The sequence below is a fragment of the Leucopleurus acutus genome (assembly GCF_964270905.1).
Source record: "Leucopleurus acutus genome assembly, chromosome: 18".
NCBI lineage: Eukaryota > Metazoa > Chordata > Mammalia > Artiodactyla > Delphinidae > Leucopleurus > Leucopleurus acutus.
Genome location: NC_139160.1, coordinates 24,719,553 through 24,742,626, shown reverse-complemented (window position 1 = coordinate 24,742,626; position 23,074 = coordinate 24,719,553). Strand labels below are relative to the sequence as shown.

General features: G+C 37.7%; 1 protein-coding gene across 1 annotated transcript in view; it reads right to left on the bottom strand.

The window, feature by feature from the left end:
• VWA8 (von Willebrand factor A domain containing 8) overlaps window positions 1-23,074 on the bottom strand; it is a 370,368-nt gene that overhangs the window by 123,037 nt on the left and 224,257 nt on the right. The window contains exons 27-30 of the mRNA XM_082859564.1: window positions 10,389-10,497; window positions 9,109-9,247; window positions 6,375-6,574; window positions 113-223 (exon numbers count right to left, since the gene is read on the bottom strand). Coding sequence (XP_082715690.1) covers window positions 113-223; window positions 6,375-6,574; window positions 9,109-9,247; window positions 10,389-10,497 — 559 coding nt within the window. The remainder of the gene's footprint in view (window positions 1-112; window positions 224-6,374; window positions 6,575-9,108; window positions 9,248-10,388; window positions 10,498-23,074) is intronic.

Below are 23,074 nucleotides of genomic sequence, written 5' to 3'. Positions count from 1 at the left end.
TGCATTATAGCAAACAAAAGGCACCGCAAGGGATGGGCAGGCATGCATTTTTACGGTTAGAAAGCTATGGAAAATCCTTGGCAATTTGCTGGACAAGTTGGGTATTTCTTACAGCTTCCTCCTTGTTCCACCAGGAAGTTTTCTTAAGTGTAAACTCTTCTGAAGGTAAGATGAGACGATGAAGGGCTTGGCTAGTGGTATCCAACAACAGGATGACATTGCTCTGGAAATAAAGAGAACAGTTTGTTTGTTTGACTGTTTATTTAATTAATTAATTAATTTAGCAGCAGCCTCTTGGCAGCCTGGGAATAAAGGGAATAGCGATAAATAAACCAAAGGGAAGATGACAATATTGAAATATTTAAGAGACACCATGAAGACAATAAGTGTTTTTCCCTAATACAGAATTTAAAGTATTAGATGGTTTAATGAAGATATTTCTAATTATGTAATGTAGAATCTTCTCTTTGAAGATTTTATCTTAAAACCATCGCCTTGTAAATATAGGCTAGCTTAACCATGATTGCTGTTTTATTACATACAAATGAGGAAATTAAGAGAATTGATAATTTTAAAAGCCCATTTACTTTTATCAAAATTACACTTAAAGAATGTTCTGTTGAAAACTCTCTTACACTGTGCATAATTGAATCTCATTTATTCTTTTCACAAATCCAGGTTCAACTCAGAAAATATGTACATGTTATAAAGATGGGTTAGCAAGAAAATATCAAGGACCCCAAGAACCTAGCTAGTAATGAGTGTTTCATCTTGACATTCACTAAGCTTGAGAACTTTCATAGCTGGTGCTGTAATAACGTACAGACAAGAGATTGCTCCAGCAGCATTACCACAGTTATGCAAATGAAGTAATAATCTCTCAGTAATTAGGAGGACTTTTTCAAGAAAAAAATTAAAAAAAAATTAACCTTAGGCATTAAAATAAGTGAACAGAAACACATGAAATAAGAATTTAAAATTGAGAAAGCCAGAAAAGATTAAATATTTTAAAGAGATGCAGAGAAGTGGGCTTTTTTCATTAAAATTTAAAGACATTTGAAGATTAGACTAACAGGTTTACAAAAAGGCACCAGAAAGTTGTTTGTCAGGAACTGTCTTTTCTTTCTTTCTTGTTTTTGTTTATTTTGTCTTATTTATTTTGTTTTGTTTTAAATTTGGGGCCCCTTCAGTTATCTTAACCCTTATGAACTTTTCATTTCAAGAACTTTCTTTGGGGAAAATAAAATCACAAAGCACCCGAAGAATTAATATATATTTTGCAAAATATATACAAAACATGAAAAGTCTGTTCATTTGTTCCATAACATTTATTGAGCAGCTTATATTTAAAGCACAAAGGAGAATACAGTGATGAATTAACCATGACCCTTGCCCTTTATTACTTAATCCAGTTAGAGGGAAATAAAAAGAAATGTAAGTAGAGTAATGATTCATCTGCAAATCTGAGACCTCATAGTGTGGTTTCAATTTATTTTACTAGTCAATTTTACTGAAGTGCTCAAGAATTAAAGTAGTATTTGTTCCAAAGTCTCCTTTATTCCATATACTCTGAATCTTGGCTGTATTAAAAAATTCTACCAAGCATGTTGACAACGCTTAAATTTTTCCATAAACACTCTTAGAATGCATCATTCTGTATAATATGTAATTCTCCATTAAGAATGTGTGTTAGTAATATTCTTTTTAAAATCAACATGTCATATAAGAAGCACCGTTCCTGGCATTTGAAAGTTTGAAAATGAGGAAAACCTTAAGGAAAACTCTTAAAGTTTTCCTTAAGAAAATGTATTAATAAGTTAAAAATTTACAGTCTCTATTCTAGATTAAATCTTTTTTGAGTAAGTATTTTTTAAAGGAGAAACTCTCTCTTATGATAAATATGTACAACATTAACATGAATTGTTAGCACTTAAGCAATTTGGGGTAATATTAACTTTTCTAAGCAACATAAAGTTCTAAAAATAATGTTTGATCCCAAAATATGATTAAGTAGAAGAATAAGCAGATGATTAAACAGATATGATTATGCAGAAAAATTAGTACAGTTTTGCATTTTTCTTCCTTTTTAGGGTCTAATACTTATATACTCATAACTTTGCATAAGTGAACTGAAAAACTGCATCTTTCTAAGTAACAGAAAACATACAGATATATATATATATATGTTTATATACACACACATGTATATGCTTCCAGCCACTGCTGTATTTAGAATTAGTTCTAGAAGCAATTGGCAACATGAAGGAGTTCTGCTGCTCCATCCTTTTAGATGTTAATGGTTTCCTTCTGTAAATGACTAATGATATATTCTGTCTGAGTTCAAAAATAGAATTCTGCATCACATATGAGTACATGTAACTGTGGTTTTGGCTCTCTTTTAAGGGGGGCAGGGAGGAGAAGCGAGTGAGCAATTTTATTATGTTTGTATTTGACTGGGAGAAAAGTAACCTCTGGATGACCTCAATGTCCTAAAGTCTGAAGTTCTAAACTTTGTACAGATGTAATAAGTAATCTCATGGGGTGGGTGGGGGGAGGAGGCTTTATTTTTAGGCATGGCAAAATTTCCCTTTCCTCACTTAAGATTTTATTTTAGCCAGGAATTTTTGAACAACTTCTTAAACTCACCAGGGAAATGTATCTGTTGCCAAGCTTTATAAAGACAAGGGAGAGATGAATTAATGGAAGTACTTCTCTACAATATTTTAGCTCCTTTGTCAGGGCAGAATGGGGGAGAAGGAACTGATGGCAGTGCACACATTTTTTATTCGATTACAATTATTTATCATTTGTTAACTTTTACAGTTACATGCTGTTCATCTGGAATTAAGGAGGTCTTAGATCCTAGCAGGGACATAATATAAAACCGACAGCTGATATATCCTCTCTAGGAAAAGAAGCGGCAGTTCAGAGTACAGGTAGCGAGAGTATCCTGATAAGCTGTGCGTGCCCGCTCAGGGCATTGAGGTACCCTTCTGGAAAACTGTTGAAACTGGTCCAAGGGATAAGCCAGGTAGCATGCAAGAATGCCAGGAGGGGAAGTGTGGGCTGTGCAAGTCAAGCACATCTTTACACTGAAAAACAGATTTTCTTTGATAAAAGTCCTTATAAGTGAGCAGGGTATTGGTCAGCAATGTTGCCAAATAACTGGATCTTTTGAGAAAATAAAATGCTTCCTGAGAACCTGAAAATCTCGTACTTTTAAAGAATTGGTATATGTAAATTTGACAGTTTATCTGACAGCTGAAAATCTGGCAAGATTGTTTGAATAAATACTCCAAATGTAGACTCCTATTTAAATTTGATTGGTTTCCTGAATCAAAAATCACCAAGACATGTGCTTTTTATGACAGATTCTTCTGGCTGTAGAATTCAATTCAATGGCATTGGTATTTTGTTGGAAATCTATAAAGTAAAACCCTTATTCCAATGTGATGGACACAAACCTTTATAAGCAATAGCTGGATATTGATAAATTCTGCTTCTAGGAGAAAGCCATATTGAAAAAAATTGTGAAAACCAGAAAAGATTTTATTAACTCAGAATTTATGATAATTATTTAGGCAAAGTCTAAAGTTAAAGTTGACTTATTTACTCAACGAAATACTGCTGTGTTACTTATGCAACTTTTTATTCTTGATTAGAAACAGTCTAAAAGTACTGTTTCTAGGTAACGCTTTACTTTCATAGTGTGTTTAAATACTGAACAAGTAACAACATTACATTTTTTCCATATCTTCCTATTATGAATACTTCAAAAATTTTTCAGACCATTCTCTTCCCCACGTTTCTGCAGTGAGCAACAGCATGGATGAAGTTTAATTCTCGTGATGTCAATCCAATTTGGTTTGAACCTCAGTTCTACCATGTATTTACTGGGCAAGTTATTTAAACTTACTGAGACTCAGTTTTCTCACACGTAAATATTGCTAAAGCTACCTCGCTGGGCCTGTGGAAGAATAACACGGAATAATGTATGTAACCTTTTCCTTGACACATTTGTCAGCATTTAATAATTGATCCTCCTCCTTGAGATATTCATCACTTGCCGTCTGGGATACCACACCCTGGTGTAACCATCTACTTCACTGGGCACTCATTTTCAGTTCCCCTGGGTTGATTCATCCTCACCTCTCTCATTTCTTAATATTTCATTGCCCCAGGGCTTAGTCCTCAGACTTCTCTTTTCCACCCACATCCATTCCCTTAGTGATCTCTTTCAGTTTCATGACTTTAAATAACATTTATATGCCAATGATGCCCAATGTATGTTTCCTGTTCTGACTTCTCCGTTAAACACCAGGATCACCTACTTGGATATGTTATAGGCATCTCGAATTTAATCATACATCTAATCTTCCCCTCCAAATCAATTCCTTCCTCATCTCAGTTCATGGCAGGTCTATCCTTTCAGTTGCTCAGGCCCTACATCTTAAAGTTGATCTTAGTTTACTCTCTTTCACCTCATATATCTGATCTGTTCAGAAATCCTCTTGGTCCCACCTTCAGAATATATCCAGAATCCATCATTACTTATGACCGCCATCCTCCTCCAAACTGCAATGATCTCTTGCTTTGATCATTGTAAAAATCTCTTCATTAATCTCCTTCACTCTGCTTTAGTACCTACAGACTATTCACCTAAGAGGAGCTGGAGAAATCTTTTAAAAATATAAGTCAGATCTTGCTTCTCCTCTGCTTGAAACCCTCTAAGACCTTCCCCTTTCCTCACAGTCAGGCCGCAGAACGTTAGAATGATTTACAAGGCTCTACACATCTGCTTCCCCACCCTTCCACCACGTCCCTGACCCAACCCACTGAGTGACCTCTTTGACCCCACCTCCTTATACCCTCCCCCTCATTCAGTCTTCCCCACCACGCTTCTTTAAAGATGGAGAGCCATGTTCCAGCCTCTGGGCCTTTGAACTTACAATTCCTTTGCCTAGAACTCTCTTATTCCTGATATCTCTTCTCTCCCTCACCTCTTATCAGATCTTTGCTTAAATATCACTTTCTCAGTTAGGCAATCCCTGCCCGCCCACCCTGTTTTAAAGGCAACCTTCCTCCCAGCCTTCTATTTTACTCTTCCTTGCTTCTCATCTTCTGACTTAAGATGTCATTATTTACTTTGCTTATTGTCTACCTTTTGTACCAGAACGTAAGCTTTTGAGAACAAGAATTTTTGTTGTTTTGTTCATGGCAGTATCCCTAATAGTGGGCACATGATACATATCTGATGAATGAATAATATGCTTAGTATACTATTTGGTAGATACTAGGTGGGTAATAGGTCTGCAAAAACATTGTACTCCTTTCTATTGGGTAGTACAGATTAACTTAGACCTGGAGAATTCTCATTAATTGAAACACAGACTGTCTTTTGACCTATATCTTCTGTTTGGAATTACTTTTAGCCTGACTCCGGGCATCTGTACTTTTCATTAGTGTTGTCTTACAATAGTAGTGATGGTTGGAACTTGAGAATCATTAGATACTAAAGAATCTCAGTGTATTCCTGCAATGGCCTGATACCCTCCCAAAATTTGTAGGCTGAAGTCCTAAGCCCCAATATATTAGGAAGTGGGGCCTATGGAGATGATTAGGTCATGAAGGTGGAGTCTTCACGAATGGGATTACCGCCCTTATAAAAGAGACACGAAAGAGATCCCTGCTCCTACTGCCGTGTGAGGCTACCATGAAAAGACAGCTGTCTAGGAAGTGGTTTCTCACCAGACGCTGAATACGCAAGCGCCTTGATCTTGGACTTCCTAGGCTGCAGAACTGTGAGAAATAAATTTCTTCTGTTCATAAGCTACCTAGTCTATGGTACTTGTGTTACAGCAGCCCAAACAGACTAAGACAATTCCATTCAGTATATTTACATGGCTATCTCCACATAAAGAATGCCATTCAGGTTTCAGGTAAAATGTCATCTCCTAAGGGGAGATATCTCAGCACTCTTTTGAGTACCGTTTACCCTTTCATCTCCTCCTACCCTACCCCCATCATTCCTTAGGACCTTACCTTATTTTTATACAGCACCTATCACTACTTGAAATTGGTATTTATTTGTTGGCTTACTTGTTTGTTGTCTATCCCCCCAAAGAGAATGTAAGCTTCACAACAAAGAATTATATCTAGCCTCAAATGTCATTAGTGCTGAGGTTGAGAAGTCTCTGCAGAGAGGAAGATATTAGCCTGCCTTGTGGTACTGATAAAATACAACTCCTGATCCCGTCCTTCAGCCCCTGACCTCAATCTTTATGAAAGCACATATTTTTAGTTATAGGTTGAAAAACACTCTTGCCTTCTCCTTTGCATCAGTTACCCTGGGCATCATTAGACCATGTCATTACCTGCTGCTCATGGAGAATCACTTGACCCTTGAGGGGATTTCCCAGCGGTGCCACTGTCACAAATGGGTGCCAGACTCCACTGGCTGCTCTTGGGAAGATGTCAAAAAGGTCCACAAAGTAGCCGCTTTTCCCAGTCATATTCATAAAGTATAAGGAAACGGGATTGCATGCAACTACATAGAGAGTATTTTCCTCATTTTCTGAAATGACAAAAAAGTGTCAATTCCATGGTCTGCAATAGATTTTCTGACTGGTCAAAAGGTCCAGTGAAAACTGAATCGTGAGGCAGCACACAATCAGAACTCAGCAGATGATTTGCAAATGGATTGATTAGGTTGAAGAGCACTTTCAGAAGCAATTTCGCACCTGCTGTAAATGTACGTTGGGTCACACCTACCTATTCCTGGAAGTAAGTATCTGGTCCCCAAAGAATCTATAACATCTCATGCTAACACCATTAAATATTTAACACTCCTCAATGTCAGGAAATTCTTCCTTGCATGAAAGTATTTTATGTCTCAGTAAAAGTCTGTTCCCTCTTATTTTATTATTGGCTCAGATGGACAACAGCTGGTCAACATCTTCTATCTGCTAATCTGGCATTTCCCGGCTAGTTACTAGATCTTTAGGCTTTTCTAGTAAATAAGTAATCCCATTTTTTGTTCTTAGCTCTATGGATCTTATTTTCCAAATTATCTTTTTTCATATTTGTGTATTTATTATTACAAAGTCTCTGTCTTTTCAAACTAGTACTTGACTAGGTCCATTTTTTGAATTCTATTTCAGTGCTTCTTCAACTTTCAAGTGCATATGCATCACCTGGGGATCTAATGAAAATGCAGATTCTGATTCAGTGGGTCTGAGGTGGGGTTTCAGACTCTGCTTTTCCAACAAGCTCCCACGAGATGTCACTGCTGTTGGTTTGAGGGCTTCCCTTAGAGAAGCCAGACTTTGGACTCTGTTTCCCATAATCTCTATTTCTGGGAACCTTGAAGCAAGGGATTAAGCTGCTTCTGTATAATAAATGCTATTAACATCACTCATCATCCAGGTATCTATTTACAGTGGTCATATTTTCTGAACCCAAAACTAAGACACAAGATATGAAAATCTGGAAAAAAAATATAGTGTATGTGTGTGTGCACGTATATGTCATGTCTACACATAAAGACCAAATATATATAAAGATATAGAAAACTTAAATATATATAAATATATAAAGATATGGTAAATTTAAATAAGCTAACATTGATAAGAAACACAAATCAATGGAAGGGCAGAAGAAGACATATGATTTAGAAGACAATGTGAACTGTGTGTGTGTGTGTGTGTGTATGTGTGCTACAGTTCTAAATATCAGATAGAATCACACAACTTATAATTTAAGAATCTTTTTAATGCTTCTACTATGAGCACAAATAAGTTCAATTCAACATTTATTGAGCACCTTTGTACACAGTATAGGGACCAGGGAATATAATAACAGTATTAATAGAAATGTAAAAAGAAAAAAATAAATAGAAATGTACTTCATGAACTTACAATTGTTCTCTCTTATTGCAGACATTAAGTGCTGTTTGGTCTTTGGCTCAAATATATATATATATATATATATACACACACATATATATATGTATATTTAACCCTGATGCTAACCCAAGAAAATGTTCTTTCCTCTCACCAATATAGAATAGGTAAAAAAACAAAGAAATAAAAAACAACACAAAAACCTAGCTCGCAAATGTGGACAACAGTAAAATAGAGGGTTGAATTATGTGAGGGACAGCAAATGAGTTCATTTTTAAGGACCAATTCTGATGGGCTCACAGTGGCTGCCTGTGAGAATTGTGAGGCTGTGACAAGGTTTAATGACACCTGTCACTGGCATGGGGCAGAGGATCACAGCATACTTACTTACAATCTCTAAATGTGAGACAAGGGCAAAGTTCAAATTTTATCCGTAAGATTCATACTTAGTCTCTACTAGTGAATGTAAAATATCTTAATAGGGGCACCAATCTGTTACCAACAAAAACCCTGTACATTTTAAAAGCACATATTTTTACTCAACATAGCTGATGTTGGAGAAAACATCCACAGAACTTACATGAACAAAAACTTGCTTCTCAATTTTTGCCTGAATAACCTCCATTGTAGACAAGTTAGAGAATTTCTCCCTTTCCCCTGCCATCACTTCTGTTTATATCACCTTGGTAACTGTCATCAATTGAAAACTTCTGCCAAAAAGTACCCAGGGCACACCGCATGAATCAGTAGGTAATGGCAACAGTCCAGAGAAGCAGATGCCAGAAATTCACATCCTTTATTTGCCATTCTTTACAACGAGAGGTTCAATGACTGCAAATCCTCCTGCTTTCAGGGTTCATGCAATCACCAAACTGGAATCCGAGCCAAAAAAAATCCAATGTTTTTCCTTTTTCTTTCCCTCTTCTATTTTTAGCACACGCCTGGGTGTGTTTAACTTTGTGCTACAATTGTAATGAGAAGCAGACATATGCATATAAACTCAGCAGTGCTTATGTGGATTTCACAATAGTATTTTGTTAGGTTGTTATAGGAAATTAGTTCTAAATTACATATAATTGCCATCCAATCCAAGAATGACACAGTTACTGAGTCTATCATAGACTTCTTGATGTCTACAGGTTATTTTGATCCTGCTTTTAAAAAAGTCAGTGCAGGAAGGAAAAATCAAAAGAATAAACTGACATACCATGTGATGTAGCGATGTCGCAGATTAAGTTAATTTCATCCAATGGTAACTTCCAGGAGGCACATTCTTCAGTAAAGGTTTGGGATCTTCCTTCATGTCTTTCTATTGGATACTCCTGTATGTTTATAAGTGCTGGACCCTACAAAAAATAGTTATCTGAGTTAAGACATTTGTGTAGTTGGCAAAAAGTAGAAAAGCTAAGGTTCTTCCAAAATACAGATTTTCAGTTCAAATATTCCACATCTTCATATGCCTCTTCTCATTTTACTGACTAGCATGACACTTATAACAATCATAATACCATATACTTGCATTTATAAATGCTTTCACATGTGCTATCTTATTTAATTTCTCACTTTCTTTTTTTTTTTACTCACAAAATATAGCAGATGTAAAATCCCATAGAAGTTCTCATTCCTTCATTCTTTCCTAAGCCAAGAGCAAGTTTTGAACTTCAAGTATTGGGACCCAGAGCTGTCCAAACCAGAATAACTTTTTAAATACAGTTGACTCTTGAACATTGATTTGCATGCTCTTACAGTCCTTAATTAATCAAAAATGTTTGGGTTAGATATTTACTATTTTGCCATCCATGGGTGCTCTCACCCCTTCTATCTAGGCTGTATCTTAGGAGCTAGAAGATTAAAAACGACATTCCTCACACTCCTATTGCAACTAGTGACTGATACTAGTTAATGTACTGTCTGAGGCTGCTTTTTTGCTCCCATGGCAAAGTTGAGTAGTTGTGACAGAATCTGTATGGTCACAATGCCTAACATATTTACTATCTGGCCCTTTACAGGAAAAGTTTGCTGATCCTGCCTTACTGTGCAGCTCCCAACAACAGGGGTGGTAGCAGAAGCAAAAACACTCATCTTGAAACCAAAAGCCCAGGGATGGTCCCTTGACTCTGTTCCTCCTGTCCTTTCTAATGATTTTATAAGCATCTAATTCCCCACAGTCAAACCTAGAGGGGTTTCTATTGCAACTAGTGACTGATATTCCTTTGCCCTTTTTCACGAAAACAAATATAATGGAGTAACCATCCTATCTGACTTTCCTGAAATACAGGATAGCGCTTAGGAATTCTACTGGTCATTAGCCATTACCTACATTGAGTCCCTCAGAGGCCAGACTGGCTTAAGAATTAGAGCAGAAGTTAAGCTATTCTAAAATAACACCAGAACAAGTCATTTCTGAGACTGAATGGATTTTCTCCAGGGAAGATACAGAAAAATGGATAACATTCAATATTCTAATGAAGAAAGAATGATATCAACCTTTACATCTATACGATGAGTTTCTGCTGGACACAATAGTTTTTGCATTCCATTTCTTGACTGACCAATTGTCCAATAGCCCATGAAGGTCTGCTGTGGCAAAGGCAACCTGTCAAGGATTAATTTGAAGAATAAACATTTCTTCTTGTTTCCAAGTCATAGGAAAAAATAATGAGCCATATATTACCGACCACACAAGCAAATTTGAAGAATGCTTTACTTAGAAGTGAGTTATATTTAATTTTATTAAAAGAGAGTCTTTAATATGATATTTAAAATATACTTTGAAAAGAAAAAGATTTCACATTTCAGAAACTCAGAAGGTAAGGTCCTAGTCTGTTTTTACCTTAATGACAAATATAATTAGGGTTTACATATTTTTTCCCTGAATTGGTAAATACTTAGCAATTTAATATCAAATTCCCATTACAGTATAGGAAGGATTTAGGAAAAACAATGGAGCAATACATCAATTTTTTCATTCTATTCTCTAAATTTGAAATCAAATAATAAATAGTACACAGTACTACCAGTCACATGCTTGTAAGTTGTACAGGGCAAATTTCATAGGGTCTATCTTAGCACTTTAATTTTTTTTTTTTTAACTTTGACTTGACATATAATATACCTACAGAAGCGTTCATATAAATGTGCCACTTAGTCCTGAGCACACGTGTGCGTCCAGCACCCAAGCATCACCAACACTCAGAAACTCCCATGGACCACTCCAGTCATTACCCCTACCAAGGGAGCTACTATTCTGACTTCTAATGGAATTATTCTGTGTTTAGATTCCATTTTATTTAAAATTACATTTAAACAAAATAACTTGCGAAAACAAATATAGCAATGCTAAAGTACAAAACTACAGACAAATTCTTTAGAATAAGTTTTTACTTTTTAATCATGCTACCTTTTCTTTGAATCTTTAAAAGAGGAACCATTAATTTGTCACTTAATTCATTATAAATTTCTTATTCCATGGTAAGTGAAGGCCAAAAATGATTCAGAGTTAAAAGTTCTTTAAAAATAAGGCACATATATGTGGCTATAAATTGAAATGTATGCTTGAAATGAGTGTGATGATCATTAAAAGAGTACATATTGATATTTAGAAAATCATTTTATTTTCAGTGAAAGAGTAATCTGACAAAATATCTCCATATACTTAATAAGACCACACAAGGCTTAGATATTTTTTGCATAGAATACGAAACCAGAGAAGATTGGTTCACGATGGCGGAGTAGAAGGATGTGCTCTTACTCTCTCTTGCAAGAACACCAGAATCACAAATAACTGCTGAACAATCATCGACAGGAAGACACTGGAACTCACCAAAAAAGATACTCCACATCCGAAGACAAAGGAGAAGCCACAATGAGATGGTAGGAGGGGCACAATCACAACAAAATCAAATCCTATAGCTACTGGGTGGGTGACACAAACTGGAGAACACTTATACCACAGAAGTCCATCCACTGGAGTGAAGGTTCTGAGGCCCACGTCAGGCTTCCCAATCTGGGGTTCCAGCAATGGGAGGAGGAATTCCTAGAGAATCAGACTTTGAAGGCTAGACGGATTTGAATGCAGGACTTTGACAGGACTGGGGGAAACAGAGACTCCACTCTTGGAGGGCACACACAAAGTAGTGTGTGCACCAGGACCCAGGGGAAGGAGCAGTAACCCCACAGGAGACTGAACCAGACCTACCTGCCAGTGTTGGAGGGTCTCCTGCAGAGGCAGGGGGTGGTTGTGTCTCACCGTGAGGACAAGGACACTGGCAGCAGAAGTTCTGGGAAGCACTCCTTGGTGTGAGCCCTCCCAGAGTCCGCCATTAGGCCCACCAAAGAGCCTGGATCGCCTCAGGCCAAACAATTAACAGGGAGGAAACTCAGCCCCACCCATCAGCAGATAAGAGGATTAAAGTTTTACTGAGCTCTGCCCACCAAAGCAACAGCCAGCTCTACCCACCACCAGTCCCTCCCATCAGGAAACTTGCACAAGCCTCTTAGATAGCCTAATGCACCAGAGGGCAGACAGCAGAAGCAAGAAAAACTACAATCCTGTAGCCTGTGGAACAAAAAACACATTCACAGAGAGACAGACAAGATGAAAAGGCAGAGGGCTATGTACCAGATGAAGGAACAAGATAAACCCCGAGATAAACAACTAAATGAAGTGGAGATAGGCAACTCTCCAGAAAAAGAATTCAGAATAATGATAGTGAAGATGGTGCAGGACCTCAGAAAAAGAATGGAGGCAAAGATCGAGAAGATGCAAGAAATGTTTAACAAAGATCTAGAAGAACTAAAGAACAAACAAACAGAGATGAACAACACAATAACTGAAATGAAAAATACACTAGAAGGAATCAATAGCAGAGGCAGAAGAACGGATAAGTGACCTGGAAGACAGAATGGTGGAATTCATTGTTGTGGAACAGAATAAAGAAAAAAGAATGAAAAGAAATGAAGACAGCCTAAGAGACCTCTGGGACAACATTAAACACAACAACATTTGCATTATAGGGGTCCCAGAAGGAGAAGAGAGAGAGAAAGGACCCGAGAAAATATTTGAAGAGATTATAGTTGAAAACTTCCCTAACATGGGAAAGGAAATAGCCACCCAAGTCCAGGAAGTTCAGGGAGTCCCATACAGGATAAACCCAAGGAGAAACACACTGAGACACATAGTAATCAAATCGGCAAAAATTAAAGACAAAGAAAAGTTATTGAAAGCAGCAAGGGAAAAATGACAAATAGCATACAAGGGAACTCCCATAAGGTTAACAGCTGATTTCTCAGCACAAACTCTACAAGCCAGAAGGGAGTGGCATCATATACTTAAAGTGGTGAAAGGGAAGAAACTACAGTCAAGATTACTCTACCTGGCAAGGATCTTGTTCAGATTCGAAGGAGAAATCAAAAGCTTTACAGACAAGCAAAAGCTAAGAGAATTCAGCACCACCAAACCAGCTTTACAACAAATGCTAAAGGAACTTCTCTAAGTGGAAAACACAAGAGAAGAAAAGGACCTACAAAGCCAAACCCAAAACAATTAAGAAAATGGTAATAGGAACATACATATCGATAATTACCTTAAACATGAATGGATTAAATGCTCCAACCAAAAGATACAGACTTGCTGAATGGATACAAAGACAAGACCCATATATATGCTGTCTACAAGAGACCCACTTCAGACCTAGGGACACATTCAGACTGAAAGTGAGGGGATGGAAAAAGATATTCCATGCAAATGGAAATCAAAAGAAAGCAATACTCATATCAGATAAAATAGACTTTAAAATAAAGAATGTTACAAGAGACAAGGAAGGACACTACCTAACGATCAAGGGATCAATCCAAGAAGGAAATATAACAATTATAAATATATATGCCCCCAACATAGGAGCACCTCAATACATAAGGCAACTGCAAACAGCTATAAAAGAGGAAGTCGACAGTAACACAATAATAGTAGGGGACTTTAACACCTCACTTACACCAATGGACAGATCATCCAAACGGAAAATTAATAAGGAAACACAAGCTTTAAATGACACAAGAGACCAGATAGATTTAATTGATATTTATAGGATATTCCATCCCAAAACAGCAGATTACACTTTCTTCTCAAGTGCGCATGGAACATTCTCCAGGTTAGATCACATCTTGGGTCACAAATCAAGCCTCAGTAAATTTAAGAAAACTGAAATCATATCAAGCATTTTTTCTGACCACAACGCTATGAGATTAGAAATCAATAACAGGAAAAAAATGTAAAAAACACAAACACATGGAGGCTAAACCAGACGTTACTAAATAACCAAGAGATCACTGAAGAAATCAAAGAGGAAATCAAAAAATACCTAGAGACAAATGATAATGAAAACACAACGATCCAAAACCTAGGGGATGCAGCAAAAGCAGTTCTAAGAGGGAAGTTTGTAGCTATACAAGCCTACCTCAAGAAACAAGAAAAATCCCAAATAAACTTTCTAACCTTACCCCTAAAGGAACAAGAGAAAGAAGAACAAACAAAACCCAAAGTTAGCAGAAGGAAAGTAATCATAAAGATCAGAGCAGAAATAAATGAAATAAAAACAAAGAAAACAATAGCAAAGATCAATAAATCTAAAAGCTGGTTCTTTGAGAGGATAAACAAAATTGATAAACCATTAGCCAGACTCATCAAGAAAAAGAGGGAGAAGACTCAACTCAATAAAATTAGAAACAAAAAAGAAGTTACAACAGACACCGCAGAACTACAAAGCATCCAAAGAGACTACGACAAGCAACTCTATGATAATAAAATGGACAACCTGGAAGAAATGGGAAAAATTCTTAGAAAGGTATAACCTTCCAAGACTGAACCAGGAAGAAACAGAAAACATGAACAGACCAATCACAAGTAATGAAACTGAAATTGTGATTAAAAATCTTCCAACAAACAAAAGTCCAGGACCAGATGGCTTCACAGGTGAATTCTATCAAACATTTAGAGAAGAGCTAACACCCATCCATCACAAACTCTTCCAAAAAACTGCAGAGGAATGAACACTCCCAAACTCACTCTATGAGGCCACCATCACCCTGATACCAAAACCGGACAAAGATACTACAAAAAAAGAAAATTACAGACCAATATCACTGATGAATATAGATGCAAAAAGCCTCAACAAAATAGTAGCAAACACGGGCTTCCCTGGTGGTGCAGTGGTTGAGAGTCCACCTGCCGATGCAGGGGACGCGGGTTCGTGCCCTGGTCCGAGAAGATCCAACATGCCACAGAGCGGCTGAACCCGTGAGCCATGGCCGCTGAGCCTGCGCGTCCGGAGCCTGTGCTCCGCAATGGGAGAGGCCACAACAGTGAGAGGCCTGCGTACAGCAAAACAAAACAAAACAAACAAACAAACAAAAAAAAACCTAGCAAACAGAATCCAACAACACATTAAAAGGATCATACACCATGATCAAGTGGGATTTATCCCAGGGATGTAAGGATCCTTCAATATAGGCAAATCCATCAATGTGATACACCATATAAACAAATTGAAGAATTAAAAACCATATGATCATCTCAATAGATGCAGAAAAAGCTTTTGAAAAAATTCAACACCTATTTATGATAAAAACTCTCTAGAAAGCGCGCATAGAGTGAACCTCCCTCAACATAACAAAGGCCATATATGACAAACCCACAGCAAACATCATTCTCAATGGTGAAAAACCAAAAACATTTCCCCTAAGACCAGGAACAAGACAAGGATGTCCACTCTTGCCACTATTATTCAACACAGTTTTGGAAGTCCTAACCATGGCAATCAGAGAAGAAAAAGAAATGAAAGGAATACAAATTGGAAAAGAAGTAAAATTGTCACTGTTTGCAGATGACATGATACTATACATAAAGAATCCTAAAGATGCCACCAGAAAGCTACTAGAGCTAATCAATGAATTTGGTAAAGCTGCAGGATACAAAATTAATGCACAGAAATCTCTTGCATTCCTATACACTAATGATGAAAAATCTGAAAGAGAAATTAAGGGAACACTCCCATTTACCATCGCAACAAAAAGAATAAAATACCTAGGAATAAACCTACCTAGGGAGACAAAAGACCTGTAGACAGAAAACTATAAGACACTGTTGAAAGAAATTAAAGATGATACAAACAGATGGAGAGATATACCATGTTCTTGGATTGGAAGAATCAACACTGTGAAAATGACGATACTACCCAAAGCAATCTAGAGATTCAGTGCAATCCCCATCAAATTACCAACGGCATTTTTTACAGAACTAGAAAAAAAAGTCTTAAAATTTGTATGGAGACACAAAAGACCCCGAATAGCCAAAGCAGTCTTGAGGGAAAAAAACGGAGCTGAAGGAATCAGACTCCCTGACTTCAGACTATTCTACAAAGCTACAGTAATCAAGACAGTATGGTACTGACACAAAAACAGAAATATAGATCAATGGAACAGGATAGAAAGCCCAGAGATAAACCCACGCACCTACGGTCAACTAATCTATGACAAAGGAGGCAAGCATATAAAATGGAGAAAAGACAGCCTCTTCAATAAGTGGTGCTGGGAAAACTGGACAGCTCCATGTAAAAGAATGAAATTAGAGGGCTTCCCTGGTGGCGCAGTGGTTGAGAGTCCGCCTGCCAATGCAGGGGACACGGGTTCGTGCCCCAGTCCGGGAGGATCCCACATGCTGCGGAGTGGCTGGGCCCGTGAGTGATGGCCACTGGGCCTGCGCGTCCGGAGCCTGTGCTCCGTGGCGGGAGAGGCCACAGCAGTGAGAGGCCCGTGTACCGCAAAAAAAACCCAAAACGAAACAAACAACAACAACAAAAAGAATGAAATTAGAAAACTCCCTAACACCATACACAAAAATAAACTCAAAATGGATTAGAGACCTAAATATAAGACCAGACACTATAAAACTCCTAGAGGAAAACATAGGAAGAACACTCTTTGATATACATCACAGCAAGATCTTTTTTGATCCACCTCCTACAGTCATGGAAATAAAAACAAAAATAAACAAATGGGACCTAATGAAACTTAAAAGCTTTTGCAAAGCAAAGGAAACTACACACAAGACCAAAAGACAGCCCTCATAATGGGAGAAAATATTTGCGAACAAATCAACAGACAAATAATTAATCTCCAAAATATATAAACAGCTCATGCAGCTCAATATTAAAAAGCAAACAAACCAATCAAAAAATGGGGAGAAGACCTAAATAGACATTTCTCCAAAGCAGACATACAGATGGCCAAGAAGCACATGAAAAGCTGCTCAACATCACTAATTATTAGAGAAATGCAAATCCAAACTACAATGAGGGATCACCTCACACCAGTTAGGTGTGAGGGCATCATCAGAAAATCTACAAACAAATGCTGGAGAGGGTGTGGAGAAAAGGGAACCCTCTTGCACTGTTGGTGGGAATGTAAATTGATACAGCCACTATGGAGAACAGTATGGAGGTTCCTTAAAAAACTAAAAATAGAATTACCATATGATCCAGCAATCCCAGTACTGGGCATATACCCAGAGAAAACTATAATTCAAAAAGACACATGCACCTCAATGTTCATTGCAGCAGTATGTACAATAGCCAGGTCATGGAAGCAACCTAAATGCCCAGTGACAGACCAATGGATAAAGAAGATGTGGTACATATATACAATGGAATATTACTCAGCCATAAAAGGGAATGAAATTGGGTCACTTGTAGAGATGTGGATGAATCTAGAGACTGTCATACAGAGTGAAGTAAGTCAGAAAGAGAAAAAGAAATATCGCATATTAACGCATATATGTGGAACCTAGAAAAATAGTACAGATAAACCGGTTTGCAGGGCAGAAATTGAGACACAGATGTAGACAACAAACATATGGACACCAAGGGGGGAAAGTGGCGGGGGGGGTGGTGGTGGTGTGATGAATTAGGTGATTGGGATTGACAGGTATACACTAATATGTATAAAATGGATGACTAATAAGAACCTGCTGTATAAAAAATAAATAAAATTAAATTTAAAAAAGGTTTGCTAAATTGTACAAAAAAAAGAATATGAAACCATGCTTTCTGGTGGAATATGATTTTTGTCCTTTGAAATGTTAATGTTTAACACAGAAGGAAAGAAATTTACATTGAAATTTTTCTAAGTCATAAATCATTCGGAAGTACGTATGTGTTTTTGTATCTGTCATTTAAAATACACTTTAAGTACGTGGACAATTATCCTGATTGGTCATCCACTTATTTCCATGTTTCTACCAGTAATGAGGTGGAAGAGGCAGTGAGTCAGAGGATTTACTATTACTGTGTTCTCTCTTAAATGTTATAAAAACACATTTCCGTGTCAAAAGGGCAGATCTTGAAAACATCTCATAGACTGGAATCTCCCTGTCCTTGTTTAGGGGATGAACAGGATTCTTCATTGCTTTAAGCAGTTCACCAAAGGAGAATTAAGTCTCTAAATACAGAGGAGAAAACAAAGGAAGGAGACACACCTAATTTCCCTCTAGTGTAGACTTAGTAGGTTCTAGTGCTAGTTCTTTTATTAACTAGCAAACTTGTGAAGGGAAAAGTTAGACAATTTCTCTGAGTGTTAATTTCTTCCTTTGTGAGATGAAAGGAATAATCTGTAAGGTTCTGGTTTCTTACAGCTGGGGGAGGTCTCTGATGATCACTAAAGTGAGTGGAGCGAAGTACCAGTGGTAGATCTTACATTACCTTAGTGCTCTGGAGTTAAAATAAATAAACAGAATGAAATTATCTATACCTATCAATAGAATAGGTGCCTGATAGACAAAATTGCTGTTTTTTTTTTTTTTTTTAAAAAAAGGAGCTCTACATACATCCTAAATTGGCTCTTTGAAGACAAGAGAAACGGTTACACATCTGGAAATCTAATCAGAAGTGGAGAATTGCTTAATAAAAATGATGCTCGGTTGATAGGTTGAAATGTAGCCTAAAAAACACGTCTAATATATCCTTTAATAATCCCACAAAGTATCATACAGATGCTAAAACAAAACAAAACCAAAAACCTTTATCCATTTGGGAAAAAGTAACTTTGCTCGACTTCCAATTTTTACTGACAACCCCCAGGGATATTCATGAAAGCTGCTTTGAACTTGCCAACTCATTCTAAGTAACAGTCATGGAAATTACAGGTTGCCTGGTTCCATTTAAAAATAGTACTAGCAGTTTGGTTGGCAGAGTATGGGAAAGACCTTCAGGTGCCCCATATAGAAGCTATTCCAGAACCACATAACAAGATGCTATTAGCGTTAACAATTGCAACTGAAAGTCACATACGCAGGGTGTTCTGCTGTTGCACAATCAAACTGACTCTGTCAGATCCTTGGTAACACGGGGAGTTGTTTCTAGACTTCCTGTGGGCTCCAGGCTGGCCAACTGAGGTAAACCAAAGCCCCTCATTTATTTTCCACTACTAAGTCCTCCCAATAAGTTGTGGAAAAATTTGACGGTTATTAACTCTCTCCCCTTCAATAAGTTAGTAGTTAGGGGGAAGGGGAATTATAACTGAGTGTATGAATAAGCTTTGGAATTCGAAACATATTCAACAGTAATTTGGGGGTAACTCTAACTACTAACCAGTTAGCAAAAGGTCCTATATTCCATTACTGAAATCTGTCATTCAACTCCAACCAGACTTAAGTTGTTATACCTGACTTGATTGAAACAACAATGTCATTTTCCATAGTTTTAAGATCTTGTCACTTGTATTGTTTAAGTTTGTTAAAGTCCTAGCTGGAATGATGTCTGGATTTGATTTTAAAGGGGAAGAGGATGAACTTAAGACTTATAAGTAGTACTACTTTTTATCATGTCATTCATGAATTTATGTTTTTTAAAACAATGAAGTATTTCAATTCATATGTTGTGATGTTTCTTAATCCCTTGTGGAAGAATTAATAAAGATCTGGAAGAAAAACTTTTAACTAAAAAAAAAGGTGACTTTCAAAATTATGACTCAGGTCAAATTATAGCACTTAGCCAAGTTACAGAAAGGAAAAAGTTTTTTTTAAGCATGCATACATTTCATAACACGGTGCACATGGACACCAAAGTTGAGTTATAGAGTCTGAATGACATACAAGAGATTTGTCTAAGATTGTTCCATAGAGGTGAGCTGGGGTTTTAAAGAGGCAAACTTCTGCCTTCTCTGAACATTTGCCAATACTATTTCTGGAGTATGAAAGAAACACATGAAAAAGATTTGGATCTTTCTAGGGGCATTCTGCAAAAGTTGTTGATATACCTATTATCAACAATTCCTAAAACATTTCCTTACCACAAGAACTACTAATTTTCATGGGAATAATGGAACCCTTCTGGGTAGTTCCACGACACTCAAAAATTCACCAATTACTACCATCTTTGAGAAGAAAAAGAACAACTCCAATTTTAGCAGGCCTCACTCATTCCTAATGTTTTAAATCTAACCTCTGGTAATAATTAACTGAGTTTACTGGAACCTTTAATAGAATAACACTGACAAATATTTCCACCTTTGGTTCTTACCCTTCCTCTTACTCTCCAGCTAATGTATGCCTTAGTTACCTCAAATTGCTACTTGCTGTTCCTGAACACGCTATGCATTTTCATGCTTCCATGAGGTTATTACTTCAGCCCAGAATTCCTTTCTGCTATTGCCTCTGATGAAATCCTTCTCATCTTTAAGGCCCAATTCAAATATTACTTCCCCTTGCATCCCTCTCCCATATTTCTTTCTGGGCAGAATGAATCTCTTGCTCTTCTGGGTTTCCATGGAAATTTGTACATATGGAACTCTTAGAAACTCTTAAGATAGAGTTCTGTAGAATTTGCCATTTTCAAATTTAAGACCTGATAGAGAATAACAGTTTTAGAGACCATGGTCAGAAGTGAATCTATGAAATCCCTTGTAAATATTTATACTTACTAAAATAAAAAGTCAACACACTACATAGAGAAAACAGAAATGCCACTCTAAACACTTTAAATTAGTAATAATGGGTACTACTATCCCCAATTACCCTCCCTTGTTTGCTAGAAACTTCTGAATTTCCCTTCCCTACAGTCGCACATGTTGCTGGTAAATAAATTTTGCTTTGCTGCGAATGATATGTACACGAGTATGTACATGTGCTTTCCCTTTCACTGGCTGGCTCTGCATTTAGACATTATGGTTTTCACTTTATAACTTAGACTTGTGCACCTCTGCCACCAAGGTCCTGCTGTGGTCACAGAAATAAAGATTCATTTGGATATAGGATGGAAAAAGATTTAGGAAGACTTGTTATTCTTGGCTAACACTTCTCAAATTGCTCCCCAGTATCCAGCGTGACACTGTGCAGGGTCTGTGCTGCTGCCCAGGGTCACTCCGTGCTAAAGCAGATGTTGTCACCTTGCTCCACATATCTCTGGCTTTCTTCTTCTTCATAGAAGATGTGAAACTACAGTTCTGGGGCTTGGGTTTCCTTTCCCTCATCTCTCTTCAAATTTCACTGCAAAAACTTCTCTTTTTCTGCCATCTGCTTTACCAACTACATCTTAGTATTTTCCAATCTTAAATTCTTTCCGTTTCTAATTATTCACATCAATAATGACTGGGACTGAAACTTCCCCAGTTGGAAATTTTCCCAGAAAACAAACAAACAAACAAAAGTTGTTTGGGGCTTCCCTGGTGGCGCCGTGGTTGAGAGTCCACCTCCCGATGCAGGGGACACGGGTTCGTGCCCCGGTCCGGGAAGATCCCACATGCCGCGGAGTGGCTGGGCCCGTGAGCCAGGGCCACTGAGCCTGCGCATCCGGAGCCTGTGCTCCGCAACGGGAGAGGCCACAACAGTGAGAGGCCCAAGTAAAAAAAAAAAGTTGTTTGAGTCCTGTTATTTCCCACAAAAAGGACTCATAGGATGAGAAACCCTACTGCAAATGTTGTACTTTGAACATAAAATTGCGTAATAAGGTTGGGAGTTTACATGTTTTCCCAAGATTGTTAATTCATTGAAGGTAAGGCTGACATCTTACTCACTTGTATCTCTGGCACTCAGAATCCATCGATTCTGCTACGGAAACCTCTCTCACCGGCGTCCCTCTTTTTCATTCCCACTGCCACAATGGAAGCTCTCACTGTTCATCACCGGCATTACTGCAGTTGCTTCCCAGCAGGTAGGTCTTCCTGCCTTCAGTTTCACTGCCTTTCAGTTTCTTATCTTTAGAAAACTTAAAGGGGTCTTCCTAAATTATGAATCAGACCATGCTACTTTCTGGCTTCAAATTCTTCTAGGGTTCCCCCGACTCTTGTCTCCCTTTTAGTCTCACCACATAGCATGCCCTCATTTAATCTTTAGTTTTAGTCACCAAAATACTTGCATTTTCCAAAAGGCACCATGACCTCTTAAAACTGTCTCTGCTTGAAGCGCTTTCTTCTCCTTTATTTGCCTGGAGAACACCTAGTCATCCTATAAAGATTCAGCTTGGTTACTGTCCCTGAATCTCCCCCAGGGCAGAAGGCAGCAACCCCACCTCTTCACTCGCTCTTGTGTGGCTCTCACAGAACACAAGTCACTCTACTTCAGTGCTTCCCCAATTATAATGACCTCCTTGAAGGCAGGTACTGAGCCTTCTTCACCTTTATATTTCTGACTCCCTACTTAGTGTTTACCACATAAATGTACAATAGTGTTTGTTAAATGAATGAATATTTGGTTACATTACAACTGACAACATCTTCACCTACTTGTTTCTCATCTTGATGGCAAGTTGCAAACCACCATGGCAGATCTTCCTCACTGCATCCTGACTACATGACTCTCAACAGACAATGCAATCTACTTTGCAAGTGTATTTGGAAGAGTTACCTATTGGTCGGGATTGGGGATTTCTACTCAGCCAGGTGACAGATATCACTTACAAACGCCTAAAGGATCAAGGATAATTCTGTGAGACTGCTGAAGATGAGTATGGAAGAAGATTCATAGATCTTGACAATTTCTATGTAGATTGGTTATATTTTTAAATTTTTCTCTGCACCCCCATAAAGGAGCTGAAAGCAAATAAAATGGCTGTGAAGCTACTTCATAATATACCAAGAGAATAAAGGGCAAGGACTATGAAACTAAAGCCCAATACCACCCTTCTGCT